This window comes from Anser cygnoides, chromosome 3 (genome assembly GCF_040182565.1).
Source record: "Anser cygnoides isolate HZ-2024a breed goose chromosome 3, Taihu_goose_T2T_genome, whole genome shotgun sequence".
Taxonomy (NCBI): Eukaryota; Metazoa; Chordata; class Aves; order Anseriformes; family Anatidae; genus Anser; species Anser cygnoides.
The window spans coordinates 94,516,983-94,542,601 of record NC_089875.1 but is presented as its reverse complement, the minus strand read 5'-3'; the positions used below and the strand labels follow the sequence as shown (position 1 = coordinate 94,542,601).

Here is a 25,619-nt window from a genome sequence, read left to right as displayed (position 1 = left end):
AATGAGACAGTGACACTATCAAGGAACATTTCTTCTCTGTTTACTATTATATATAGAGAAAGCAGCTTTGAGTAGTTGTATATATAATTCTCAGAACTTAAACACCAGCACAGTAAAGTAGGTAGAAGCTAGGTAAGTAAACAAGGAGGTTTAAACCACAGAAGAGAATGACAAACACTGACACAGTTACTCATCTTCATTCCTTTTTGCCTTCAAAATGTAGAACGTTAATACTAACACAAATATGAAATTAATGATTTTTTTGCTACTGTTCCCCAAAGTGCCATTTTATTAAGTACTTCCTTCTCCTTTATTCTTTCATTTCCAAATCTAACAGCATTTAGATGAAAAAGCAAAAAATGAGTTGTGTTTCCACTGCTTTCATGTAGAACAGTTGCCACTTGCTTTTTTCCTTTCTTGTTTTGATGATGCACACCAGAAATCACAAATTTACAAACAATGTGATCACCATGTTCCTCTCTTAATATTGACTCTTGTTTTTTATTACAACAGCTTAGCTGGCTTCTACCTTTAGAGCAGAGTGCACTTCCTGCTGCCTTGGCAAATGTGTTATTTGGCTATTTTTCAGGCTTGACTATTTGCTGCATGCCCAGTAGGTACATGCAGATACTTAGGTTAGAGTGAAGCTATTAAGCAAACAGCATTGAAGGGCTTCTTTGCCAGAGATCAGGAATGGCCTCCATTTACTATAGTTTTCTATAAAAATTGTCTCTGCCACATTCTTTGCTGTTGGAAAAAGAAATGAAACAACACCGTGAAATGCCAAAAGTGCCAAGGTACACAAACTCAATTTATTGTTACTGAAAAGATGGAAACTTGTACATAGAAGATCAATGAGAATGGAAGATCCTGGGATTGAGAACGAATGTGGGGAGAGATTGCTAGCATTATTAGAAGCAAGTTCTGCTGGAAATCACACAACTGCGAGTCTACCTTAACTGGAAACCACTTGCTTTTGACAGTGATAGAGTCTCTTTATTCCTCATTGTAATGTTTCATAACTTTTTTTCCATCAGAAATAGACTGACCCAGAAAGAATGATGATACTTTATATTTTAGTTTGAGAAATGCCAAGGACACGTTAGAAACTCTAGTCACCAAAATTAACTCTGGAAGGAGCAAGAAGGAATCACCGTAATTTAAACAGAATCTGGACACACAAAACTACATCTTTAATCAAGATTTTCTCTTCTGGAAGGAAAAAGCCCCAAATTAAAGGAATCAGTTACAGAACTGAAAACATAAAGATGGAAGGTTTGAAATTTCCTTAATTAAAGTGGCAGAAAGGTCTGGCAATCACCAGCTGAAAGAGGGTACTGGGAGTAATAAATACAAAGCAGAAAGATGAACTAAAACTTGCCAAAACTCAGACTGAGTTGGATTTTATACAAAATTTAAAAACATTAAGAAGAGAGATCAACTAAAACAGAGGAGAGGGATCACGTTACAAATACCGCAGATGTGACCAAAAACCTTTGTCTTACTAACATTGGAGAAGCACTTCCAGGGTTCTTTGAGATAGTCTTCAATATGAGCCGCACGTTATATTTGCTTGTATTTTAAGGTAGTGTTATGTTCCGTTAACAATAATGGATGGCTACCCCCATAAAAAGGGAAAATGTTATTTATTTCCATAAGGAGCCCCAGAGTGGCCTCAGATTAAAAAAAAATAAATCCAGAAAACAACCCTGATGGCAGGCAATAGGCATGACATGGGACTAGAAGACTGCAACTAAAGCAGTGCAACTGAAGCTACTGTTAGGAGAACATAGCAGAGAACCTGGGCTCAGAGAGGAAAACTTAAGATCAAAGAAGATGCAAATAACTATACTTCAGAAAGCCAGCGAGAGACTAAAATCCCACCTAGGACATGGCTGGTGCAGGAGGATTGTGCCAAGGCATTCTTCCCCTATTTTGTCTGACATCATGTTAAGCTTTTATTTTATTTTTTATAAAGGGGATCGGATCGCTGTTCTAGCTTTCATTCTACTAAAACGTGGGACTTTAAATTTTTTTTTTCTTTTTTTTTTAATTTAAAGACATTTGGTCCTTGGTAAAAGAAATCCATGCAGTATACCATTCCCAGATAGCTTCCTGCAATTTGGGTCAGATCAGGCGGCTATCAACTGTGAGGGTGTTCAAGCAGCCCAGGGCTAGTATTCCATGAGAAAAACCCGTATCTCAACATTCCCTCAGCTTAATGACCGGGGGAGGTATACAACCTGATATGACTGCCCCTTGGTCAGCTGGGGTCTCTTGCCCACCCCAGCCGACTCTCTGGGGAGGGAGCTGAGGGAGAAATAGAGGCAGCTTCGACAGTGTGCCAGCAATAGCTAAAACACAGTGTGTTGCTAGCAGCTTTGCTCTGGTCGCCAGTAGGAAGCACAGCACCATGCCGGCTGCTAGGAGGAACTCTCCAAGCCAACAGACTCAGTACAAGGAATCAGCACAAACCCAGAGTTTCTCAGCCACGTGACAAGAGCAGGTGATGCAATGCTCAATGCGAATCAGTGCATGGAAATACAACCAACTACTGTTAAAGCTGTTAGCAAAATGAAAGGGATATGAACATCGTTCTACTGATAAGGATGACAGAGGTGAGAATTAAAACCCAAAAATGCCTGTTCCAGAATACTGTAAAAACACAGGTGTGAGAGAAAAGATATACATGTTATTTTTATTATCGCTTGGGGTGACACTATATGGTTATAGAATAGCAAATAAATTACCTTTATATCCTTTCTAGCCACATGCATGCTTTTGGTTACTACGTTTGTATTTGTCAGAGAAAGCAACAATTAGCTCCACTTACCATCCAAACACACAAGTTTGATCAGTAAATGTAGTTTCCAATGGGATTTTGTGGGATTTTTTTTTTTTCCTGATGAGAAACTCATGGATTTACATTTTAATAGGAGGTAAGTGTATGCCACAAATTTCATGTTAGTGGCATAAACTTCTCTGCTTTAAAAAGCTTGGAGAAAAATTATTCATACATAAAGTAGAAAGAGATGAATATTGTTTTTATCTGTTGCAATTTGATGTGAAGTTTGCGTAATGTGCTTTCTTTCATGTAGCTTGAGTCTTGTGGTTAGATTGTTACAGGTTATGCCTAATCTCTTAATGATACAAAACAAGTTAACACAGGAGTAAATTGATAGCTAAAGGAGATCAACTCTTGATTTCAGATAGCTGTGCATTCCACAGAATGCACAAAGAAACACTAGGTGAGATCTGCACGTTGTCATCAATTGCAGAGAACCAGTCTGCAAGAGAAGAACCTACAGGCCCTGAACACACAAGGAGAGACGGGACAACTAACTTAGGGAACTGCTGATTGATAGGGTTCCTTGGGTAATTATTGCATTAGGTGCCCAACTGCTAAATATATATACACATTCTATTAAATATATACCTGCCTTGTCAAATTGGCTGTAGTCTGATTTCTGCTGAAGCTGAAAGGGTCCTACCTCAACAACGTGGAAGTAGTAGCTGCTGTCATATAGCTCCCTTTTTAGATTGACACCATCAGGCTATATCCCCATAAGAACTACAGAGGAAGATTACAGACCAGTAACTGGTATCCACTGCTCGATGGTATCCACTGGTACGCATGGTCACCTTTTCTGAGGGGTCACCCAAGCTTTTCTCAGTTGTTCTTCCTGGTTTAGAGGGAGAGTGTAATAACCACCATTCAAGTCTCTTAGATATAATTCTGCCTTTAGAAAGAGACTGAAAGGGAGGAGGAAGCCAGGGTGAGGAGCTACGCAAACACACTTGTGGACTGCATCTGAATTTTCGTTGTGAAACCTTTCTTTTTTTTTCAGGAAAGTATCCTCCCATACATTTTCAGTTCAAGTAGATACTCTGCCATCAAGCTTCTTTTGGAAGATCTGAGAGTACTTTTATGCAATGAGTGATTACAGCCTATCCTCCCCAGCTTTTGAAGACTGCTTGGGAACAGTATATTGTTCAGTGAGTGTCTGGAAGGAACTCAAAGTGCTCAGACAACAGATGTCTGGGCTGCAAACATTGCAGAGCACTGTTACATATGTAAAGTCACTTCAGTACAGTTTCTTTAAGCTTTAAGCTTTGCTGGAGGGGACTGATACCAAGTACATCCTCTAAGGGCTCATGGAAGTTGCCTGCTAACAGCTCAAGCCTTACTTCTCACTTATCATCAACCAGACCTACTGAAATTGTCCAAAAGGGATCTCAAAGAGTCACACAGACTAATTACTGAAATGTCATCTTCACAGATGATGCCATCTGTTGAGCTCCATTGCTTCCAGACAAAGGAAATTATTGCTTTTCATTGTTTGCATATCATGTGGTGGCAAAACTATGTCTGCAATTCTCAAAGATATATGCATTATGAATTGCATAGAGTTCCAAGATGTCAAACTGAAGGCATAATTCTATTAAACACCACAAACCCTGCGTAGTAGATTCCTTGAATGTGCTCTCCACCCCATAACACTGTGCGCTGTTGCTTTCAAGATGGCAATCACTTTTTAAAAAGTAGCTTTCAGACTGGACCATGAACAACAGAGAAACAAGGTGAAATACTGGACAAGGTACCTGAAAAGTGGTTATCTGCTATTGGGAAGGAAGGGCTGAATATTCTCAGCAGAAGATAAGTCATCCCATACGTCTGCAACTGCCCTTAATTTTGCACACTGAGTAGGAAGGAGAGACAAATGGTTAATGTTACTAAGAGAAGCAGGGCTGTCAAAGGATGAAAGCATCACACAGACACAATTTTCTCTCAGAACAGTTCCAGCATCAGCCCACACATCAAGCTAAGGTATCAAGGAGATGTCTTGCCAACAAAAATGGGCAGAAGCTATTGCCAGGATCCTGTTGAATATGCAGGAGCTGTGGACTAATTAAGTGGCAACATCAACCACAAACTGAAGGTGTTAACAGCAGGTTAGCCTGGCAGCTATGGGAAAATAAATGCCCTCGCAGCTGAAAGACAAAAAGCGATCTTCTTGCAGCCTTGCCAATACATTCAAATAGAAATGCTCACCTGGATTTGAACTTAAGAAATTCATAAAAACAACTTGCATGTGAGTTCAAAACAGCCTCATCCCTTCAAAATAAGGGAATAATCACCGTGGAAACAGAATCAAATCTTTGCACTCTTGGCCAAAACAACATCTTTCTTCTGATAAAATTGTCTCCTTGTATCAGATGCTGGTGTCAAGGTGTTGGTGGGGGGGAGCTGCAGGGGCGGCCTCTGTGAGGAGAGGCCGGGGGCTGCCCCGTGCTAACACAGCTGGTTCCAGTTGGCAGCACACAGGACCCACCGCAGGGCACCGCTAAGCCCAGCAGCCAAACTGGTGGTGCCTCTGTGAAAACACCACACAGGCAGAGCAGCAGTGTGTGTCAGGGGGAACAAAAAACAGAGAGAGAAAGGAAGATATAGAAGTGCAAAACCATGGCCACGTAAGGATGAGGGGAAGGAGGTGCTCCGTGGTGCTGGAGCAGACATTCCCCTGCAGTCTGTGGTGAGGAACATGCCGGAGTAGGTGGGTATTTCCTAGCAGAGTTGTGGCCTGTGGAGAGCCCACACCGGAGCAGGCTTATCCTGAAGGACAGCAGGCCCTGGACAGGACCCATGAAGGAGCAGGAGAAAAGTGTGAGGCAGAGAGGAGCTGTTACAGAGTGACCACAGCCCTCATGTCCCCTGAGCCCCTCAGGGTTCAGAGGAGTTGGGAATGTAGCTGGGCCTGGGAAAAGGTGGGGGGAGACACTGCTTTAACTTGGCTTTGTTTCTCACTACCTAAATTATTTTGATTAGCAATAAATTGAATTAATTTTCCCCAAGGAGAGTCTGTTTTGCCCATGATGGTAATTGATTAGCCATCTCCCTGTCTTTATCTCAACCTGTGAGCTTTTTCATCTCACTTTCTCACCCTGTCCTCCTGAGGAGAGGGAGTGAGGGAGCAGCTGGGGGAGTGTTTGGCCCTTAGCCAAGGCTTACCCACCACGCTCCTGAAAATGAGAGTAAGGACTGGGGTAAAGAAGGCAGTGAGTATCTCAGTCTTCTCTGTGCCATTTGCTGCCAGGCCCTCTACCCCATTCGGCACTGGGACCATGTTTTCCCTAATGGACCTGTCTTGCCGGACACGACTTGCATCACTGGAGTCAGTAAAAGAAAACAGAATGTGGCTTAGGACATGGGGTACAAGCTGGAACAAGGCTGAAAGGGAGTCAAAGCCAATTTCGTAAAATCCTAAAGGCGAAGACAACTTCAGAGTAAGAAATACCAACTACAGTGAGAACTGGCTGCAGAGATGCTTATATTTTTCTTGTTGATTGAGAGGAGAAAAGGAGCTCGAGCAGGTCCTCTACAGGCATTGCAATAGAAAAGTCTTCTGGTGTCACACAGGAATACACAACACGTACTTTCTTTCCAGTATATATGTATTTTTACAACAGTATATCATTTCATCTGTTTGTCCACCAGTTGCTTTTACAAGATGAATGGTATCATACTATTTCCCTTTTAATTTATCTTTTATTTAAATTTATTTCCTGAAACATTATTTCCCTCTGTAGGAAATACTAGTTTAAAAAATGCTTCTTCCATACTAAACAGAAATCTGAACTCAAATATCTTAATAAATTCTCCAAATACAAAGTTTGTTTACATTCCCTTCCCTGTATGGCTTTTTCAACTGATCTCAAGAGAACAAGATGGAGGAAGTTTCAGTGCTGCCTTTGTATCAATCTTTTAATTTATTGAGGACACTGTCTGGGTAGCTTTAAGCATTTAGAACACAAAAATCTGCATTCAGGCACTGTAAGTATGAAACAATTAAAATCCATTGAGAAAAATATTTCCATAAAGCCAAATTCTGAGGGGATTGCAGAGAGACAGTGGCAATCATCATCGTTCTGGTTCAGCAGGAGACTTTGCAAGTTCCTTTTGCTTTTCTTCCCACATGCCTTTAATTTCAGACACAGAAGCTTCAGCAGTTTGATTTCCCAATGCACAAACAGAGAGGTATGCTTGTTTATTTGCTGCATAAAAGAACTCCCAGAGATCTTGGTTAAACCCTTGCATATCAGGTCTCTCATGCAAGTAAGAAATAAAGATAATCTATTTGGCTCAGCATCCTGACTCTGCCCAGAGTTTTGGAATGCAAACCCATTGTTTTTAATGTTTGGACTCAGTATGGCTAGTCCTAGCCAAGGCCTTCTGCACAGATGGCCCGGGGCTGTCTACTCCTTAAAGTTCACTGACTACTTTTCTGCAAGAATGTAGTGTAGCTACGGCATCAGTAGTTGGTCTGCTCTGTAGCTCTGTAATAAGTACAATGAGCTTGGCATCTAGCATTATCTAATGAGACAGAACTGCATTTTCACTCTTGCTTGTAATAATCTGTTTACACTGTGCTTTACTATACGTGGAATGCAGATGCATTTTTTTCCTATAGAATTGCTGGTACTAATGAGATTTTTACACTTCTGTCTGGAAATCACAGCCATGTGAACATGTATCAATTTATATACAACCTTAAGTGTCTCTTTTAATGTGATGTGGAAGAAGATCCCTGAGAAAAGATCTCGTTACCAGCAATACTTTCTGATCCATGCACTTAACACAGTGAAGGGATTTTTGGGTTTCTGCTTTGAAATTATTTTCTTATGCTTTTTAGTGAACTTTTTGGAATTGCTAATAACAATATAGTATTAATACCAATTTGGTAACATTACATTAGTATTAGTATCAATAATTAATATTTTCATGCTATTTGCATTACATGATATAATATAAAATACATGTGTATATACACACACACGAAATTCTAACTTCAAGGCAACTCCAATGAAAGAAAGAAGCTGTAAAAGTATTACTGAATATAGCTGTAACGAGGCAAAAAAGATGACTGTTTCTAATATACATGTTCACAATCAATAAGAAGCCTAATATTATAAATGTCAAAAATACTTCTCTCAGCTATCTTCCTAATAAAATATGAAATGCAATCTGCAACTTAATATGATTTTTTGAACACACAGTTATTGAGAAGCATTCAGGAAATTGTACTAGTCACTGGATAAAAAGAATTGAGGGGTCTTCGCACTTATTTTCTATGTTTTCCGTTCTTCAATTTCAATATGATAAATCAAGAATTTGCTAGACATACCAGAATGATTTACTGCATATTTTGATTAATATAGTCGAAGTTTAGCTTCTAGTATAACAAGCAGAATCCAAAACTTCTGCAGCCTGTATAAGTTGGGATTAGTTTTTAGCTTTCAGGATGGTGCAATACTAATACTGCTCTTCACACTTAATTCAAACAGATAAATGAATACTGAATTATCCAAAAATCTTACATGAGCACACTCAGATGTAAGGAAAAGAATCAACAAATCAATAATATGTCTATCTGAATACTGATTACATTACTCTAATTTAAAAAAAAGGCAACAAAAAAACTACAACAATAGAATGCTCTCCACACACAGGTTTAACCTATTGTCTTTGAGTGGGTGTCTCAAATACTGCAATGTCCAAGATCATTATCTGCAGACTTTGCCAAAGAGACTGACTTGATAAGAAGAACACAAGCAACTAACACAGTATTACATGAACATTTTAAATTTTCCCTGATGTTATCACATCCCTGTATTGCTTAGCCTTGGAGATATAAAAAGATCCCTTAGATGCTAAGTGCTACTGGCATACTAGTTACAAAAGATACCAACAGGGAAGCATTGTATACATCCAGACCTGGCAACAAAGTATCTTAAGCATCATATATTCAGTTTTGGATCAATGGGATCAAGCAAGACAATATATTACCATTATATAATAGCCATAATTATAGACTGTCAAATTATACTATATTTATAATCTATATAGTGTTCTTTCTCTGCTTGCACAATAGAAGAAAGAATTGGGAAAAGAGTATTCAAGCAAATCCAGTTCTTAGCACTCTTTCAATCTACACGAGTTGATCTTCCCTGCACTAGTAGAAGACTTCAATAGCCTTAGAATGTAAACAAGCATCACTTAATATGTGGATAGGACTTTAGGATATGTGATGAAAAAGATAAAAAGATGAAAAAGATGAAAAAGTTTAAAACATAACAGGTCTTTTATTGGTGGCAAGTGAAAGGCAAGCAGGGGCCAGCTGCACTCCCGCTTCCACCTGTGGTAAATCCACTGTCATTCCCTCAATCTGTCCTCAGGCTGTTCCTTGATGGTCTGCCCCCATTTTCTTCGTTGATGCTTGTTCTTGGGCTGGACATCGGCCTCACGCCTCACCACGGTGGTCCGTACCAGCTTTATTGGTGGGCGTCTGTCTGTGGCCCGGATGTTGTTCTTAGGCTGCATCCTGCTGGTCTGCGCTGGTCTGCAGTCTGTTGGTGGGCATCTGCCTGTGGCCTGGACACTGCTCTGCTCAGGCTGAACTCTGATGCCTTCTGCCAACACTGGTGGTGGATATCTGTCCCAAATCGCCATCATTTTGTTAATGTCAGCCCAGCACCTGATGGTCCGCAAAAACTTTGTTGCTGGGTCCAGTTCCATTTCTGCATCATCCAGCCTTCGACGCTTCCGGGGGGGTTGGCCGTCGAGGTCATCCAGTTCTTTGGTGGATTTCCTCTTCCTCCCAAGCCGCACGGTTTCATCCAGCCTTTGACGCTTCCGGGGGGGTTGGCCGTCGAGGTCATCCAGTTCTTTGGTGGATTTCCTCTTCCTCCCAAGCCGCATGGTTTCATCCAGCCTTTGACGCTTCCGGGGGGGTTGGCCGTCGAGGTCATCCAGGTCTTCGGTGGATTTCCTCTTCCTCCCAGGCCGCACGGTTTCATCCAGCCTTGGACGCTTCCGGGGGGGTTGGCCGTCGAGGTCATCCAGGTCTTCGGTGGATTTCCTCTTCCTCCCAGGCCGCACGGTTTCATCCAGCCTTGGATGCTTCCGCGGGGGTTGGCCACTGAGGTCATCCATTTCTTGAGATTTTCTCTTCCGTCCCAGACGGAACATTACAGCCATCCTTTGGCTTTTGCAGTGCACCGCTCAAAGGCTGGCAGTTCCTGCCTGATTTCTCTGCGCCCTGGCTACCCCAAGTCTCCTTGAGCTCCAGGAGCGAGAAGCTTGGCAAGATGTTGCCAGACACGGGGCAGCCCTTTTTATAGGGTGGGTGGCAGCGTACACTGAGGTGACATCGCAGTAGGTGGCAGCTGGCATCACAGGAGGCCCCTTTGTGACAAAGGAGGCAGACACTGAGTACACCCAGCATCATTTTGCTCATCCTTAACACAGATCTGAGAAGCAGTCTTCTCCGTTTCATCTCCAATTCATCCATCTTACATGGCTCAACAAATGGTCTACCTTGCTGTGGGAGATGGTGCCGATTAGGAGAAACTTCTTAGAAAGAGTGGTTGGGCGTTGGAAGGGGTTGCCCAGGGAGGTGCTGGAGTCACCGTCCCTGGGGGTGTTTAAGGAAAGGTTGGACGTGGTGCTTAGGGACATGGTTTAGTGGGTGACGGTGGTGGCAGGGAGGTGGTTGGACCAGATGATCTTGGACGTCTTTTCCAACCTGAATGATTCTGATTCTGTGATTCTATGTTAATAATCTATATATTATTACATATATATAGATTAAAACTGATTTTCCAATCTAATTCCATTGTATTTCTCTCCTTATCTGGAAAATCTTTAAAAAAATCACTAGTTCACATTCAAAATGTGTATGACACAACTGAGCTAGGGAAATATGTTACAAAAAATGTAACATGAATAATTTGTGTGCTCTTAAATCCAAACCCTCCGCCATCAAACCACTAAGCCATTATATATTTTTTTTTAAAAAGGCAAGCAACTACCTCTGGAAAAAATACCTAAATTCTAAAAAGAAAGAGAAATAGTCAAACAGTAAGGATATGATAATCATCTTGGGGGTAGAAAAATAAACACTGGGATATCAGGATGCAAGAGTAAAAATCATGTAAGACATAGGCAGCACTAGAACAAAGACAGTATAAATAAAGCAGTCAAGTAAATATATACAAGCCAGTAGCACAAATCCTTTTGCAATGAAATTTCATGCAGAAATGAAAATACAGTATTAGAGCTATATTATATATCACCTAACCAAGACGATGAGAGTGCTTGTTAAATACTGAAACAGTTTAGAAAAGGTAAGGCAGAAAGCACAGTAATAACAGCAGATTTCAATTACTCCCAAGCAGTCTGATTAGAAATCATGACAAGATGTGATGCAGGGACTACATTTTTAGATGCTGTAAATAATGGTTTCTTGGAACCATTAGAAAAACCACAAGAGGAGAAATAATTCTTGATTTTGCATTGAGCCAGGCAGAGGATCTGCTTCAATACATAACCATAAAAAAAGCCCAACATTTCAAAACAGTGACTATAATGTACTCCAGTGTTCTTCTGGGAGCAAAACACGCTTTAAAAATCCACCAGAAATAGTTTAACTGCAAGAGGAAGAGGTTTGCTAGGATAAAAATAAAAGGAACAACTAATGGGTAAAATGCTTGCAGGTTGGAGTAAAACACATCCATGGAGTTTAGATAAATATATATACTCTAGTCAATAGGTAAATATATAAACATAATGTTTTTTAGAAAAAGGTGCTGGAGTGACAAACTGGAATAAAGACCATTTGAAGACATTTTTCAGTCCAATAGAAGGGTGGAAGGTGCAAAGGGAACATATTTAGTAAATTAAATTTTAAACTACATATATTCAAAAAGATTCTAGGATACAATATATGTTAATCAGTAAAAATACACATCAAAACCTTCTAAAATGTTAAAAAAAAAAAAAGAAAGCCTGGAATTATTCAAATATGGTATGCAACTTCCCAATTAAAGGGTTGTATTTGGTACCAAAATGCAGGAAGATGGCATATACAATACCAGTTCTTCAAAAACGACAATGAAAGGACAAAAAGATTGAAACATAGAGCCAGCAGTTATATTTTCCATCAGAGGCAATTTCCTAAAGGTTGTAATAAGGAATGTAAGTTGCAAAAACATGGAATAATATGACAAAGAATCAGTGTAATTCATTAAAAGGACATTATGCTTCCCTGATTATTAGAATTCCTTGAACACATTAATGGTCATATACAATAGGGTCATCAGATTAATATAGCTGATCTGATTACCAAATATATTTTTGCCATGGTTTCTCACCAAAAGTTTTTAAAGAAAACTAATTGTTATGAGAAACACAGGAAGGTCTTCTTTCAGGTTAATGAACTGGTTAAAAGATAAGAAACAAAAATTACAAATACTAGGTCAGTTTTCATACTGGTCAGATGTCACAAGTACCATCAACTGAATCCAGTGCTGTTAAATACATTCACAAATTATCTGAGAATGTAGCAAATGCTGAGGTGAAAAAGTTTGCTGATCATAAGAACCCATACAGAACAGTCAAAACAACAGCTTCCTGAAAAGGACTGCAGAATCAACTCTTCACTCTAGAGAGAGGACCACTGATTTCAGGGAAATAATTAATTGCATGAGAGCAGAGCATGTAGACCACGGCTTCTCAACCTAAATATGAGATGAGCAGGGATGAATGTAACAGCAGTCAATAAAACAACTGACACATAGAATACATTTTTTTTGTGTGATGTAACAACTATCTATTTAGTCTCTCTCTACATATTTATATACGAGCATATAAATATATAAAATAGCTTGTGGAAGAATAACCAAAGCTTTTGACTAGCATGTATTTGGATGATGTGAAGACGGATCTGGAGCACACCTTAAATAGGTAATTAGAAAGAAAAAAAAACTTGTCAGAATCCAAGGAGAAATCAGACATTCCTCAGGATGTGCCATGCATTTCACACCATCAAGCACTCTGAAAAAGCCTTTCTCAATACTGTAATCACAAACCTGACAACAGAGCTGGCTTAGAAGAAATACAATGTGGAAGAGAAATCAAATTGAAAGGGTATGGCAAAATTACAAGGACAAATATTTTAATCTGTAATCTCTTTTTAGGAAAAATACAGGCACTGAAATTGGTGAGAACAGGAGCAGCTCATGGTTTCAGTGGTGTACCAATGAAACCACAAGATGTTGGACAGAAGAGTCAACATTGCTTGCTTTCATATTCTGTACCACGGCAGAACCTCAGACTCAAGGTACAGTGAAATACAAGCGCAGAGCCACTACAAGCTGTGCACTTATATTCCACTACACCTTGAGAGAAGATTAATGCCTAGCAACTAGCTCCCACACAGTACATTCTGAGCTACAGCTTAAACTCATGGAGCAGATGATGCTTTAAATTGTATCAAATATGAAATAATATTTGGACAATTGCCAAACAGATTTCTGATAAAAAAAGAAAACACAAACAAAACAAACAGACTACAACCCATGTACAGGTCTCATTATATACAGTGGTCCAAAAAAAACCACCTAAAACCAACGGAAAATTAAACAAGCCATTTTTACACTTAGGGGACTATGAACACATCTGTCTATCTAACTGGTCATAAGTATGTTAAAATTTTGTCAAAATAAAATGTTTTTATAAATCGTATGATTATTAATGATTAAGTATGAAAATTTCAGATTGCTGTGGAACAACAGCAAATCTGTGGATATTCAAGACCTGATCCCTTCAAGGTTTTAAACTAGCCACTCTTGTTTATACCACTGCATCAAACAACTGCAGTAATGCAGCAGTCCCGTATGTGCTTGTAATCCTCTGAAAGATGGATGTCCTGTCTTTTTGTCAGATTCTCCAGGAATCTTCTCAGCTGCAACACTGGCCCAGAAGGCATTAACTGGGTCAGAACCACCAACAGCAACTTTAATTTGCTCACACCCGATGACTACTGTAGCAGTACACTGAAGCATCATATAATATTATTATAAATTATTCTGTGACAGTTACTGTCAGAGCCCCATTCTGCAGCTTTATCAGATAAGGTGAATGCCAGACAATCAAACCTGAATACTGTGCATAGATTGTACTAAATTCTCCCACTGCTTTGCAATACTCTGGCAAGGGAAATGGGTCATAAACTATGTCTAACTAGGCAGTTACAGAGGGTTTACTGTTGCTTCAGCCTATAGAAGCACAGCAGCTGTACATACAAAAAACTGCCTTCAGATCATTACAAATGAAGGGCCTGATTCTGCATTTTGTAATACCTGTTTTACACTGTCTGTATCTTCACTGAATGTCATTGCATTCAGTGGATGGGTAAAATAATGGCAACAGAAAAGATATAATTCTTTACATATTAGCAAACATTTATTAAAATGTTTGTTTATATCTACATATAGTAATACCTGAGAATGTTCTGAGGCTAAGTGAGTAGTATTATAGCAAAATATAATTGTGATATCACACTGACTTTTTTTTCATACAAAACTGTTTTCTATCTATGTATTTAAAACATGTGCCCACAAAAAAGCACAGCCAGGCATGGGCCAGTAGTCTAACCAATAGAATTTACGTGTAGAATTATCTCCATTTCATCTCAGCCACAACACCAACACACTACAACCCTGAGCATATCACCCAATTATCTGTTGCATTTCCCCATTGGCAATATGGAGATACCAGTGCTTGCATATAAATTTGCATGCTTTCTGCTTCATCTTTTATCCTTATTTTATTTAGAAAATTATTCTCCTGGTACAGAAGCTTCTTTTTCTTTTGAAACTTCTCTTTGAATATTTAAGTTTAATTATGGAGATTTGTTTATGTTGAAAAGGAATATGGAGATATAATGACATTTCACATTCCCAATACTAAAATACTATTAAGTCTAGAAATATAAATTACTGGAGCAATTATAGCAGCAGAAATACCACTATTACTGCAATCAACTATTGCTGTAGGTATTTGAAAACAATCTTTAATTTCCCTTCAAGTATACCAATCTTATCTTCTCTGCAGAGGAACAAGCTATTGTAAACAATTAATGACACTAAAGCTAGCATGAAATTAATTATTCTGAAACATGTCTTGAGATTTCAAAATACTTTTTTTTTTTCAATTTCTGATTTGAATATCTTTTTTCGCGTGTGTAATTTGGTTTATATTCCCCCATTGTTGACTTTTAAGTATTAGAAAACAGCTATCATAAACAGCTTTAAAAAACTAAAATGAAGCTATTAAACTGTTTAGCTGATATAACTGTTTACCTATTTGTCATACGTGACAAGTCTCAAGTACACCCTTTATATTCTTTAACTAAGAAACAGGATATAATTTTCAAATAACTAATAAACAAAACTGTGGGAGAAATGGATTTTTTTCACTCTACAGAGGCTGCAGCATGAGATCTCTGCCAGCCAGCTACTTGTAACATAACTGCGTAGCTTTTCTTCTGACCAGGTCTGTTTTACTACACTGTCATATGTACCCACTAAACTTTACAAAGGAGAGTTTACAGAGAGTCATAAAAACAATCCGTGTGTGTGAAAGTTTGCAGTGCTTGAAGTTGGATGAATTCATCCAAGATATTTCAGCGTATGTATCTGTTATCTAGTTTTCCACCCACATTTTCAGATCCTCAACATCCAATTCATATTGAGCCAAATATTTTGTCTATCTTTGGCCTACGGGTATATATAATCAGAGAACTATAGCTGTGTATCAGGTACAGGTGTCATGGTGTTGGCTGCAGGGTGCTGCAGGGCCTCTGTGAGGAAAGGTCGGGGCTGCCCCATGCTGGACACAGCTGGTTCCAGATGGCTCCAACGGCCCCGCTGGGCACAGCAGCCAAGACGGCAGCGCCTCTGGGGAATTTATTTAAAAAAAAAAAAGGGAGAAAATGCCAGACAGCAGAGAGGAGTGAGGAAAAAATGTGTGAGAACAATCCTGTGAACACCAGGGTCAGAGAAGAAGGAGGGAGGAGCTGCTTCAGATGCCAGAGCAGAGAGTCCCCTGAAGCCTGTGGCACACTGCGCCATGCAGGCAGTTATGTCCCCATGGGCACTGCAGCCTGTGGAGCACCATACGGGGCAGGGGGAAAGCATGAGGAGGAAGGAGACGCAGAGAGGAGCTGTAATGGACTGACCACAGCCCTCATTCCACATTCCCCTGCACACTTTGGGGTTGGGGAGTGGGAGGAGTCAGGAATGAAGCTGAGCCTGGAAGAAAAGGCAAGGGGTATCCACTGTCCTACCTTTGTTCACAGAGCCTTCTGACATGGAAGGTGATCATATTGGCCTGGCACAGTTTCCTCATGCTAAATCCTTGATTGTTCCCTTCATCCTTGCAATTGTCTCAGGAACAGAAGTGTGCCATTGGACTGACCAGCACCTGGTTACCCAAGTCTTCCTCCTCAGTCTTTTTGAAGATGAACATGACGTGACATTTGTCCTTTTCTAGAGATTAGGTAACTCCTCTGATTGCTATAGTCTTTTAAAGATGACAGAGAGTGGCCTCGCAATAACACGAGCTACTAGCACATGCTTGCTTTTGTGCATGCCATCTGGACCCATGATACTTTCTATATTCAACTCACTTAAGTAGTCCATCAGTCTGTCCTGCTCTACTCTTGACAGCGTTTCTCCCCCCAACTACTGCTACTAGACACAGTCATCTGGGAGGTCTGAGAGTTTCTGATTAGTGAGGAAATCTATTAAGTAGTATAACATTGCTTCCCCAGATGTCACAAATGTTATTTTAAACACATCGCTGCCTTGAGAGTAATATATCTGTTCTCTATAAGGCTATAATCTCTGCATTCCCAAGCTGTGGCAACAACCAGGGAAATCAGTAGAGGGTGGTTAGGAAGGAAATTCAAACTTCTGTTGATAGCATGAAAAGTCTTTTATTACCCTGAGTGATGGAAACATGTATATGTGGTGCTAATCAAGCCTTCTAGCCTAGAAGTATTATGACTTTGTTTATTGATATTTCCATTCAAGATGGTGTATGCCAGGCAGAATGCCAGTCATGTTGAGAAGAGACTCAAGACCTCTATGAGTACATACAGAGAAACAGTAACTTCTCAGTAATTCTTGAAAGACCCTAAAAAGACCCCCAATGAAAGAGTAAATGGGTACCCCTTACAGTACCCCTAATGCAGAATGGTATTAAAGAACAAAATGGAAAACTGTCAAGGTAGGGAAAGTAATTTCCCTTAATTTTTGGAAATGTAAGCTTCAACTTTAGACCGAAAGGCAAAGACTAACTGTTGCACCTTGCCTTGTATGTTGAGGGCACTCTGACTCTAAGCAATGCAGAATAATAAACATACAGACCAAAAATAATTACGTGGAAAAAGTGCATGGGCACCCAAGAGCTGATTAGGAAATTGCAATATAGGAAATCCTCAGAGAATGTTTTACCCTGAGGGCAGCACCAATCATATCAAACTTCACTAATAAAGAAAGGAAAAGGGGTCTAGGATGGAAATCAATAATGTAGTGTGAGCCTGTTCCAATAATATGGACAAATCCTGTGTCAACAGCTATGGCCCTGGTTCCCATTAGACAGCAACTGGCATCAACTAAAGCAGTCTAGGGTCTGAAATTACTGTTCTCTACAACTTCTACAAAATTGGACAGTAGGAGGGCCAACAGCCAACAGCACAATGAACTGCTCTAGTGAGAGAAGGAGCTCATCTAAAACAAGACAATGTATTATTAGGCAGATACCACAGGTATCATGAGGGTCATTATCAGACTCGACTACAAGAGTAATCATAGCATTTGCCAGGAAGAGCTGAGTCCCAGCTGGAGCTGAAATCTCCCTTGAAGCAAACTGCAGGATCAAGGTCAGAAACAGACCTTCTCTGTTTTGGGGATGGTGAAGGTTTTACAATAGCAACCTGACTGCCTGGGTCAAAGCTGACGAGAAAGAAACTTCCAGGAGTGGTTTTCTGCTGCTGGGAATGAATAGTCAAAATAAAAAGAACTTAGACAGACTGTTCTCCATTACCTGATAAAAAGGGAGCATACAGCCTTTATAGACTGCACATGGCTTATAGCCAACACAATTTGTTGGGAAAACCAAGGAAAATCAAACTTGCCGAAAGCTACAAAAAAAAAAAAAAAGGGCAAAATGAGACACTAAGAAAAGATAAAAATGAGCACAGAAATCATAAAGGAGAAAGGAAAATGAAGGAAAATAAAAGTTTTACGTAATCTCAAACAAAAAGCAGTAAACTGCAAAAAAAGTGTCGTGGAAAACTGAAGAGGCAACTGGAGAGGCAACTGATAGTTTAAGATGCATTTTTACCATTTGGGACATTTAATGAACATACCCCTACTAGTACTCAGAAAGTGTAAAGTATCACCAGCTCGAGCACTTACACTTGTCCCACAATGCTGTTTTTACCTCATCTAAATAAAAAAACATAGACCATAACATAATAAACATGATAAACATAAAAGCATAGACCATAACATAATAATAACATAGACTATAACCTAATAATCCTGCATTAAGAACAGAATCATCTATTGCCACATACTTGAAGAAAGCTCATCTTGTTATGAGTCCTACACAGGTACAGGCAATATGTTTTCACAGTAAATTACCCGTAAAACATTGTGTTTTATTGTTATTTTAACTTGCATAAGGTAAACTTCTTGTCCTGGATTTTATTTTGCCTTTGGCTGGTGAAAAACTCTTTACTATCTCAGGCTTCCTTCTCACACACACACATTAATTAACAGCCCTCAAACAAATTGCTTCTTTACCTTCTCCTAAATACCCTCCAGGGACTGAACTTCTCTAAATCTTCAATGCAGCCTCTTTAGAGAGCCCCCAAAATATTTCAGTTAGCTTCTACAAGAAATGTCATTTAAACAGTGATAGTGCTGTCTCCTTCTTTCCTGTTAGTTTAGAATACTTCTTGAAGATAGATTCCTATAGTAAATTAAATTTTATATGCAACAAATATGATAAAATATTCCATACGAATGGTTAGTTGAATATGAATGTTTGAATTAAGGGAAAAGTTATATGATTGCAAAAGCTATTTGACATGTTCTCTTAATGCCAGTACATAGTATTTAGAAGTATAATTTTGGATGAGTATTTTACTACCCTAAAAGCACCTACTCACAAGAACATTTAAATTGGATTTCAACAGCATTGCCATTCCATTGGTTACTATGTAATTTATTACAAGCAAAATGCAATCTAGAAATGCTGCATTACAAACACAGCATCAAAAACACATCTGTGCTTGAAGTTACTGTATTCACCTCATGATAAGGTGACCTTCACCTGCCAAAGAGCAGAATAGAAATGAAGAGGTTAAAACAATTGTCACAGGGTGAAGCCTACCCGCAAGTAAGGCTCAGAAAAATGAATTTTTGGCTACATGTATTTACCTCTGACTATAACTGTGCTATGCGTGGGGAAAACAAACAACACAGATTAACTTTGTTACAGACATGGGGCCATGAGTACCCAAGACCACTGCTCAGATAAGTGAGATCCGGTCTATGCTGACCCAGTACTAACAGTTCAGTGTATTCCACTATGTGTGGAAAACAAATACTCACAGATGAACTTTGTTATTTAATAATAAACAACTTCACATTCTTGTACCACAGCTGGGACATAAGACTAAGGGGTGAAATCAATCACCTAGCAACACTGGTTGCCTTTAGGTAAGGGGAACATCAGGGGTTGTCTTGGGGCTATGTGACAAGAAAGGCCTCTGGCACCTTATGCCGACAATTTAATTTGCAAAGCCATAAATACTTAAGAAAGTAGTCCCTTGGGTGTGGAGGGGTTCTCCATACTGAGACACCTGACAAGACATAGAAGGCTGAGCCATCTGGGAACTGCTCCATACAGGGGCTGCACTTCTGGAAGCTGGAGTGGGTGTTTAGCTCCAATCTCAGCGGGATTACAGGGCTGGGGCTCTGATCAACACGAGTGTGTAGAGTGTGAGTGTCATTGGATAGAAATTGGTGTCTATGCTCCTCCTGCTCTGCAAGAACATTAAAGTCACTCAGTGATGTCTGTTACTGTGACTACCCTACCCCAAATTCCTCCATAACAACAACTCAGTACTGATCCACTTCTCCCCAGCCCACTGCATGCCCTGGTATGTACTCTCATCACCATTTTCACAGCTTACTTCTTCCCTAACTCTGTGTTAGTCCTATTGAGCATTACTCCTCACCCCCATGTACACCCTTACCATACTACAAGCGTAGCCCCACACATTCAAGCTCCTGTTCCATACTTGTCAATCCTGGATGCAGTCCCACAGATTCTCACCCCTCTCATTTTTAGACACACCTTTCTGTGCCAGCACAGGGTGCAAGCAGAGGTCCTTTTTGGTTCTGAAACCCAGTGCTATTATACTTTCCACATCTTCATAAAAGATTTGCTCTAGATTTGCTCATGTTTACTCCCTAACTCTGCCTACTCAAGGCAAACAGGATTGCAGATGAAGTCACAGTGCTGTTTCTAATGAAGTCCCAGGCACCAGAAAAACTCTGCAGCACACTCATACTTTGGATGTAATCCTCAAAAGAGTGTAAGAAATTTTTATTTTTGTATAATTTAAATTTCTTCAATTATATTTTATTCAATAAACCATTCCTTAAATAAAAACATCTTAAAATAAATAATGATAAAAAATACCTGTTTTATTGCATAAGGATGAGGCAAACCACCGAAGAATACGGATCCTGTTTCAAGCTGATATGAACTGGACCAGAAATTGCTAGGCATTCTTGTCTTTGCAGATATCTCCAGGACTGACATTTCTGCTTCACATGGCACCATGCCTTGCCTGCGTAAATTTAGAAATATTTTACCACCATATACAGTTTACATTATTATCTGACAAATTAATTAAGTTGTGTCATGGTAAAGCTGGGTAAAACTGAGCTCTTGCACTTTTACCTTTCCAATTCTCTCTCCCATCCCGCCTGGGGAGAGGGAGCGAGCTGCCATGTGGGGCTGAGCTGCCTGCTGGGGCCAAACCACAAGAGGCTGTTACCAAAACAATGAGTAAAGAAAATCATGTAAATACCTGTTTTGGTATTAAAGGCTAGAAACACAAAAGAAGATGTTTAATAAGCTGTAAATTGGCATGTGATTGGGGCTTGAACTTCCATTAAAATGAAACCACATTGGAAATCTAAGCAGTGTAATTGCTAAAAAAGTCAAAACATAGTGGCTGAGTAAAAAAGTTAGACCATTTTTAACAATAGCAAAAAGGTTTTTAATTTGACAGAAAAACATCTATTGACCTAAAATCTTTTAAATATCCTTTTTCACCACACAAAAGAGATAATCCAGAAAAGCAATTTGAAATACACTGTATTTTACAGCGTGCAGACCTACTGTAATCTGTAATACTTATTTTCAAAAGCATCATTGCTAAGACTGAAGGCAGTAATATCAGGCCCTGATATTAACACATCCATTCCCTTTTCCCTCTCCCTGTCCACACATCCCTTAACAATGTCACTCTTAACAGAATCAATACATTGTTAACAATAAACAGAAGGTACAAAGTAAATAATTTCGTTTTATTAAATTTATTTTTACAGACAAAAAGCTTATTTACATTCCCGTAACCAGCTGGCTGCAAGGCCTCAGTCTTCATGAAAGACAGCATGGTGGAGAAATACCAGAACTAAACAAGAGCCTCCCAGGTAGGGATTTCTTTCAGCAAATGAAGCAGAGGAGTTCTGGTGAAGCTCAGTGTCAAAGAAACAGTGTTCAATCAGCCTTATGTATAAAAGTATTCAAGTGCCTTTGTAACACAGGTGCCACGAAAAATCTGTGTAAAAATGGAATATACTAAACAGAACTATATAAACCTAACACCATGTATTTTTGCTAGGATGCTATAGATAAGGTATGAACTCAGTTTATGTTTGATAATGCAAAATCAGCTTCTGAAACAAACAGTTAGACAAAAAGCATTGCAAAGCAGTTTCTTCATTCTCTCTTCTAGATAACGATATATAAAGGATTTTTCACATACCATTTGATAAGGTCTCCTATCTTTTTTCCTGAGAGGATGAAGACTCCACATTAGCAACACTTGCAAGCAGTTCTCTATGCTTATTTCCTGTATAATTCTGGTTTTGCAATATATTCAGAGAAAAATGCGAATGTGATGTTAGCCTTTTAACTGAAAGGCCTGTAAGCATTTTTGCAGGCAAAACAAACAGCATGTCCATCCTATGGTGAATAACTTTGCATGAAAAGCATAGTTTTGCTTTGTTGATGAAATTAATATAAGAGAAATTACAAAGGGCTTCTGTGGGCTAAAAATAAACGTAAGGAATCAGTTGATGAGACAAAAAAAAAAACAACTCATTTTTTACAGAGTTTTTTTGACACTTGCTAATTATTAAATTTTTTTTTTAAACTTGCTAACCTGAATGAAGGCAAGGAGGAAATTGTAGCTAGAACTGCAGTCACAGAATGAAATGTTTTCCTGCCATGTTTGGTAGATAAGCAAATACACAAGGTTCTGCAGCACGCTGTATTCATTACTTGGTTACAAAGGAAGTTTGCTGATAATGCATGTAATTTCATCCGTGCATTCTCAGTGGCTCTGTTTGCTACGATCAAGCTGTTTTTTCCTAAGGCTTGAACCAAGTGTGACAGCCTGACTGCAGTCATTCTGCAGCAGCAAGCTTTGGTGAGAGTTCTAAAGGAAAAAAGCAGTGACTTTTAAAGATCTAAAATTTCTTCTCTTTCTGGTAATAGGACATAATATTTATCAATAAAGGGATAATAATAGTGTCATAATCTTTCTAAAATATTTTATATCATATGTTTTAATGCACCATAATTCTTAAGATTGGAACGGAAGAAGGTTAGGAGAGGAACTGACAGGAAGAGTTTTCATTTTTGATTTTTTTTTTAAACTCATTTACAGATGTGCTAAACAAAAGAAAGCTGACCACACAACATCTTTTTCTTCAAAAAAATAAGTTACTATTTTTCTTCTACATATTTTGAGTTGCTAGCACTGTAACTGGTTACATGACCACATGGGTACTTGTATTACACAAGCCCTCTATTTAAAAATACAGTTCTTTTCACAGTGGCTTTAGACCTATTTGTTAGCTCTTCCTTAAAAGCTTCTATGATGGATTTGCAGAGGTATTTCTGTGTGCATATATAAACGTATTTTGAAATTAATTCCCAGTACTTTATGTCAGAAAACAAGTTAATGCAATTCAATAGTGTGTGAGCTGCCTTCACCCTGCGCTTGTTAGAATGTCAGCCATGAACCTTTGATTGTGCTTGATTGAATGTAGCAGGGTCTGGCCAAATTAGAATAACAACCTTAAACCATTATTGTTTAGCATTTGCTGATGATACAATCACTGGGTCGCATATACACTCTATGAAATTTCCATCAGGCTTTTAAAATACTTTTTCTACAATCAGCACATTGGGTGCTTTAAAGGTCAAGTAAGAAGACAGGGCTTTTTGCATAATTATAAATGTGGAAATGCATACAGCAACAATCGAGCACTTTTGCTGGGTAAGCTACCGGTAATCGTGCCTCAGTCCAACCCAGCAGTAATAGTTCACAGATTTCTGATTTGTACTTACATAAATGCAATGATTAAATATGGGTCTATTAATTATAAACTGAAGATGAGTTCTATCTAAACAGTGTTAAATCCATTGCCCAATGCATTTCGGGTTGGAAGGACAGAAAGGTCAGATAATCATTTGATAACTGCTGGGAAAAAGGTACCTAAGCATGACAATAGCTTTATGAAATCCAAATTCTCTTACATAATGTCCTTACTTGCTGACATTTGTCAGTGAAGATTAAACGGCATGTTTGGGATTATCATAAAATGGTAAAAAGGTAATAAAACAAATGGGGGAAGAGGAGGAGGGAAAAGGGGATGTCCAGAGAAAGTGGCGTAAAGCTCTTTTAATCTGGGTCTCCTGATAAGAAAGGTAAACCTCTTGTTCTAGAAACAAGACTGAAACTTCTACCTGCCTAGCAATTTCACTTTGAATGCGATCAAGAGTAAACAATTCACTAATTACCCTTGAAATATTTAGGATGTGATGTTAGCATTCAGTCTATTAAACAAAAACCACAGTAGGTCTGCAAACAACTGTGTCAAATGTGAGCTGTGAACTGCAAGAACGAAAGAGAAGTTTTATTATCATATATGCTAAAAAAAAACACACAAGTTCCCTGATCTTGTTGAAGACAACTGATTAATTAAAGCTCAGAAACATATTTCATTTTCACTGTGCTTAATAATTACTTTATAGATTTGTTAGCTTAAAAAAAAAAAAGAATCAGAGCAACCTCCACTGTTTCCCTCTGTTTTCACCCAGCATCAAGTAGATCCTTCCAGCAGCCAGGCTTTGACCCACGGCTCTGCTCCAGCCACTGATGCTGAGCCCTGCACTTGCCCCGCTCATGCCAGTCCCCTGCAGAGGCTTGTTTGGGGGCACACAGCGCTCCTGCCCCCCAGGACATCAAGGTGCTCGAGCAAGTCCAGAGAAGGGCTACGAAGCTGGTGAGGGGTCTGGAGAACAAGTCTTAGGAGGAGCAGCTGAGGGAGCTGGGATTGTTCAGCCTGGAGAAGAGGAGGCTCAGGGGCGACCTTATTGCACTCTATAGGTACATTAAAGGAGGCTGTAGCGAGGTAGGGGTTGGTCTATTCTCCCACGTGCCTGGTGACAGGACGAGGAGGAATGGGCTGAAGTTGTACCAGGGGAGGTTTAGGTTGGATATTAGGAAGATCTTCTTTACCGAAGGGGTTGTTAGGCATTGGAATGGGCTGCCCAGGGAAGTGGTTGAGTCGCCATCCCTGGAGGTCTTCAAAAGACGTTTAGATGTAGAGCTTAGTGATATGGTTTAGTGGAGGACTTGGTGTTGGGTCAGAAGTTGGACTAGGTGATCTTGGAGGTCTCTTCCAACCTAGATGATTCTGTGATTCTGTGGAAGACCCCGCTCGCTCCAGAGCTGATGCTGAGCCCCCACTGACCCTGGCAGCTGACAACACATGGCCAGGGGTGCCGTACCCCTGGTCTGACTCCAGTGACTGGCACCGACTGTCACTCACGATGGTGTCCCCAGGCTTAAAGTCTGTAGGACCTCCCCTCCCCAGATCCAGAGAGCTCCAGCTGTGGACCCCCACTCACTCCAGCCTCAGGCACCACAGGTCCCCACACCGCCAGCCTGACTCCTGTAGCTGGCACCAGTTTCACTCACGCACCCGCAGGTCTCGCCAGCAGCTGGCACTTAGCCCTTGCAGCACACACACAGAGTGAGGAAATGCTGAGGTGGTTAAGATTTAATGGGAATGTGTAAGGAGAAAGGACAGAGTGCAGTGATCGGCCAGACAAGCGGAGTGACTGCCCCATTTTACATGCAACCGGCCCCTTTTATACTCTTTTTCTGCATTTTTCCCTCTTTGTTCCTCCTTTTTGCCCTTTCCCCTGCGGTCCCCTCATGGGTTAGCAGAGCTCTCTGACTCCTGCACCTCTCCCAGTCTGCCCACCCCTGTTCACAGTTTCATCAGCTGCAAACTCCAGGTTGATCTTCCTGAAGCGGCAGCTGCAGCTTCTTCTTAGCCCACCAATTAGCCTGACAGGGAGGTTTGTTCCTTGTCATTGTCTCCAT

The 25,619-nt window shown here is 39.8% G+C and overlaps 1 protein-coding gene across 3 annotated transcripts in view; it reads right to left on the bottom strand.

Annotated features, from left to right (window-relative positions):
- Positions 1 to 25,619, bottom strand: part of EYS (eyes shut homolog) — a 953,299-nt gene that overhangs the window by 248,643 nt on the left and 679,037 nt on the right. For all 3 annotated transcript variants that reach the window (XM_066994734.1, XM_066994735.1, XM_066994736.1), the window contains one exon: positions 20,624 to 20,774. In XM_066994734.1, coding sequence (XP_066850835.1) covers positions 20,624 to 20,774 — 151 coding nt within the window. The remainder of the gene's footprint in view (positions 1 to 20,623; positions 20,775 to 25,619) is intronic.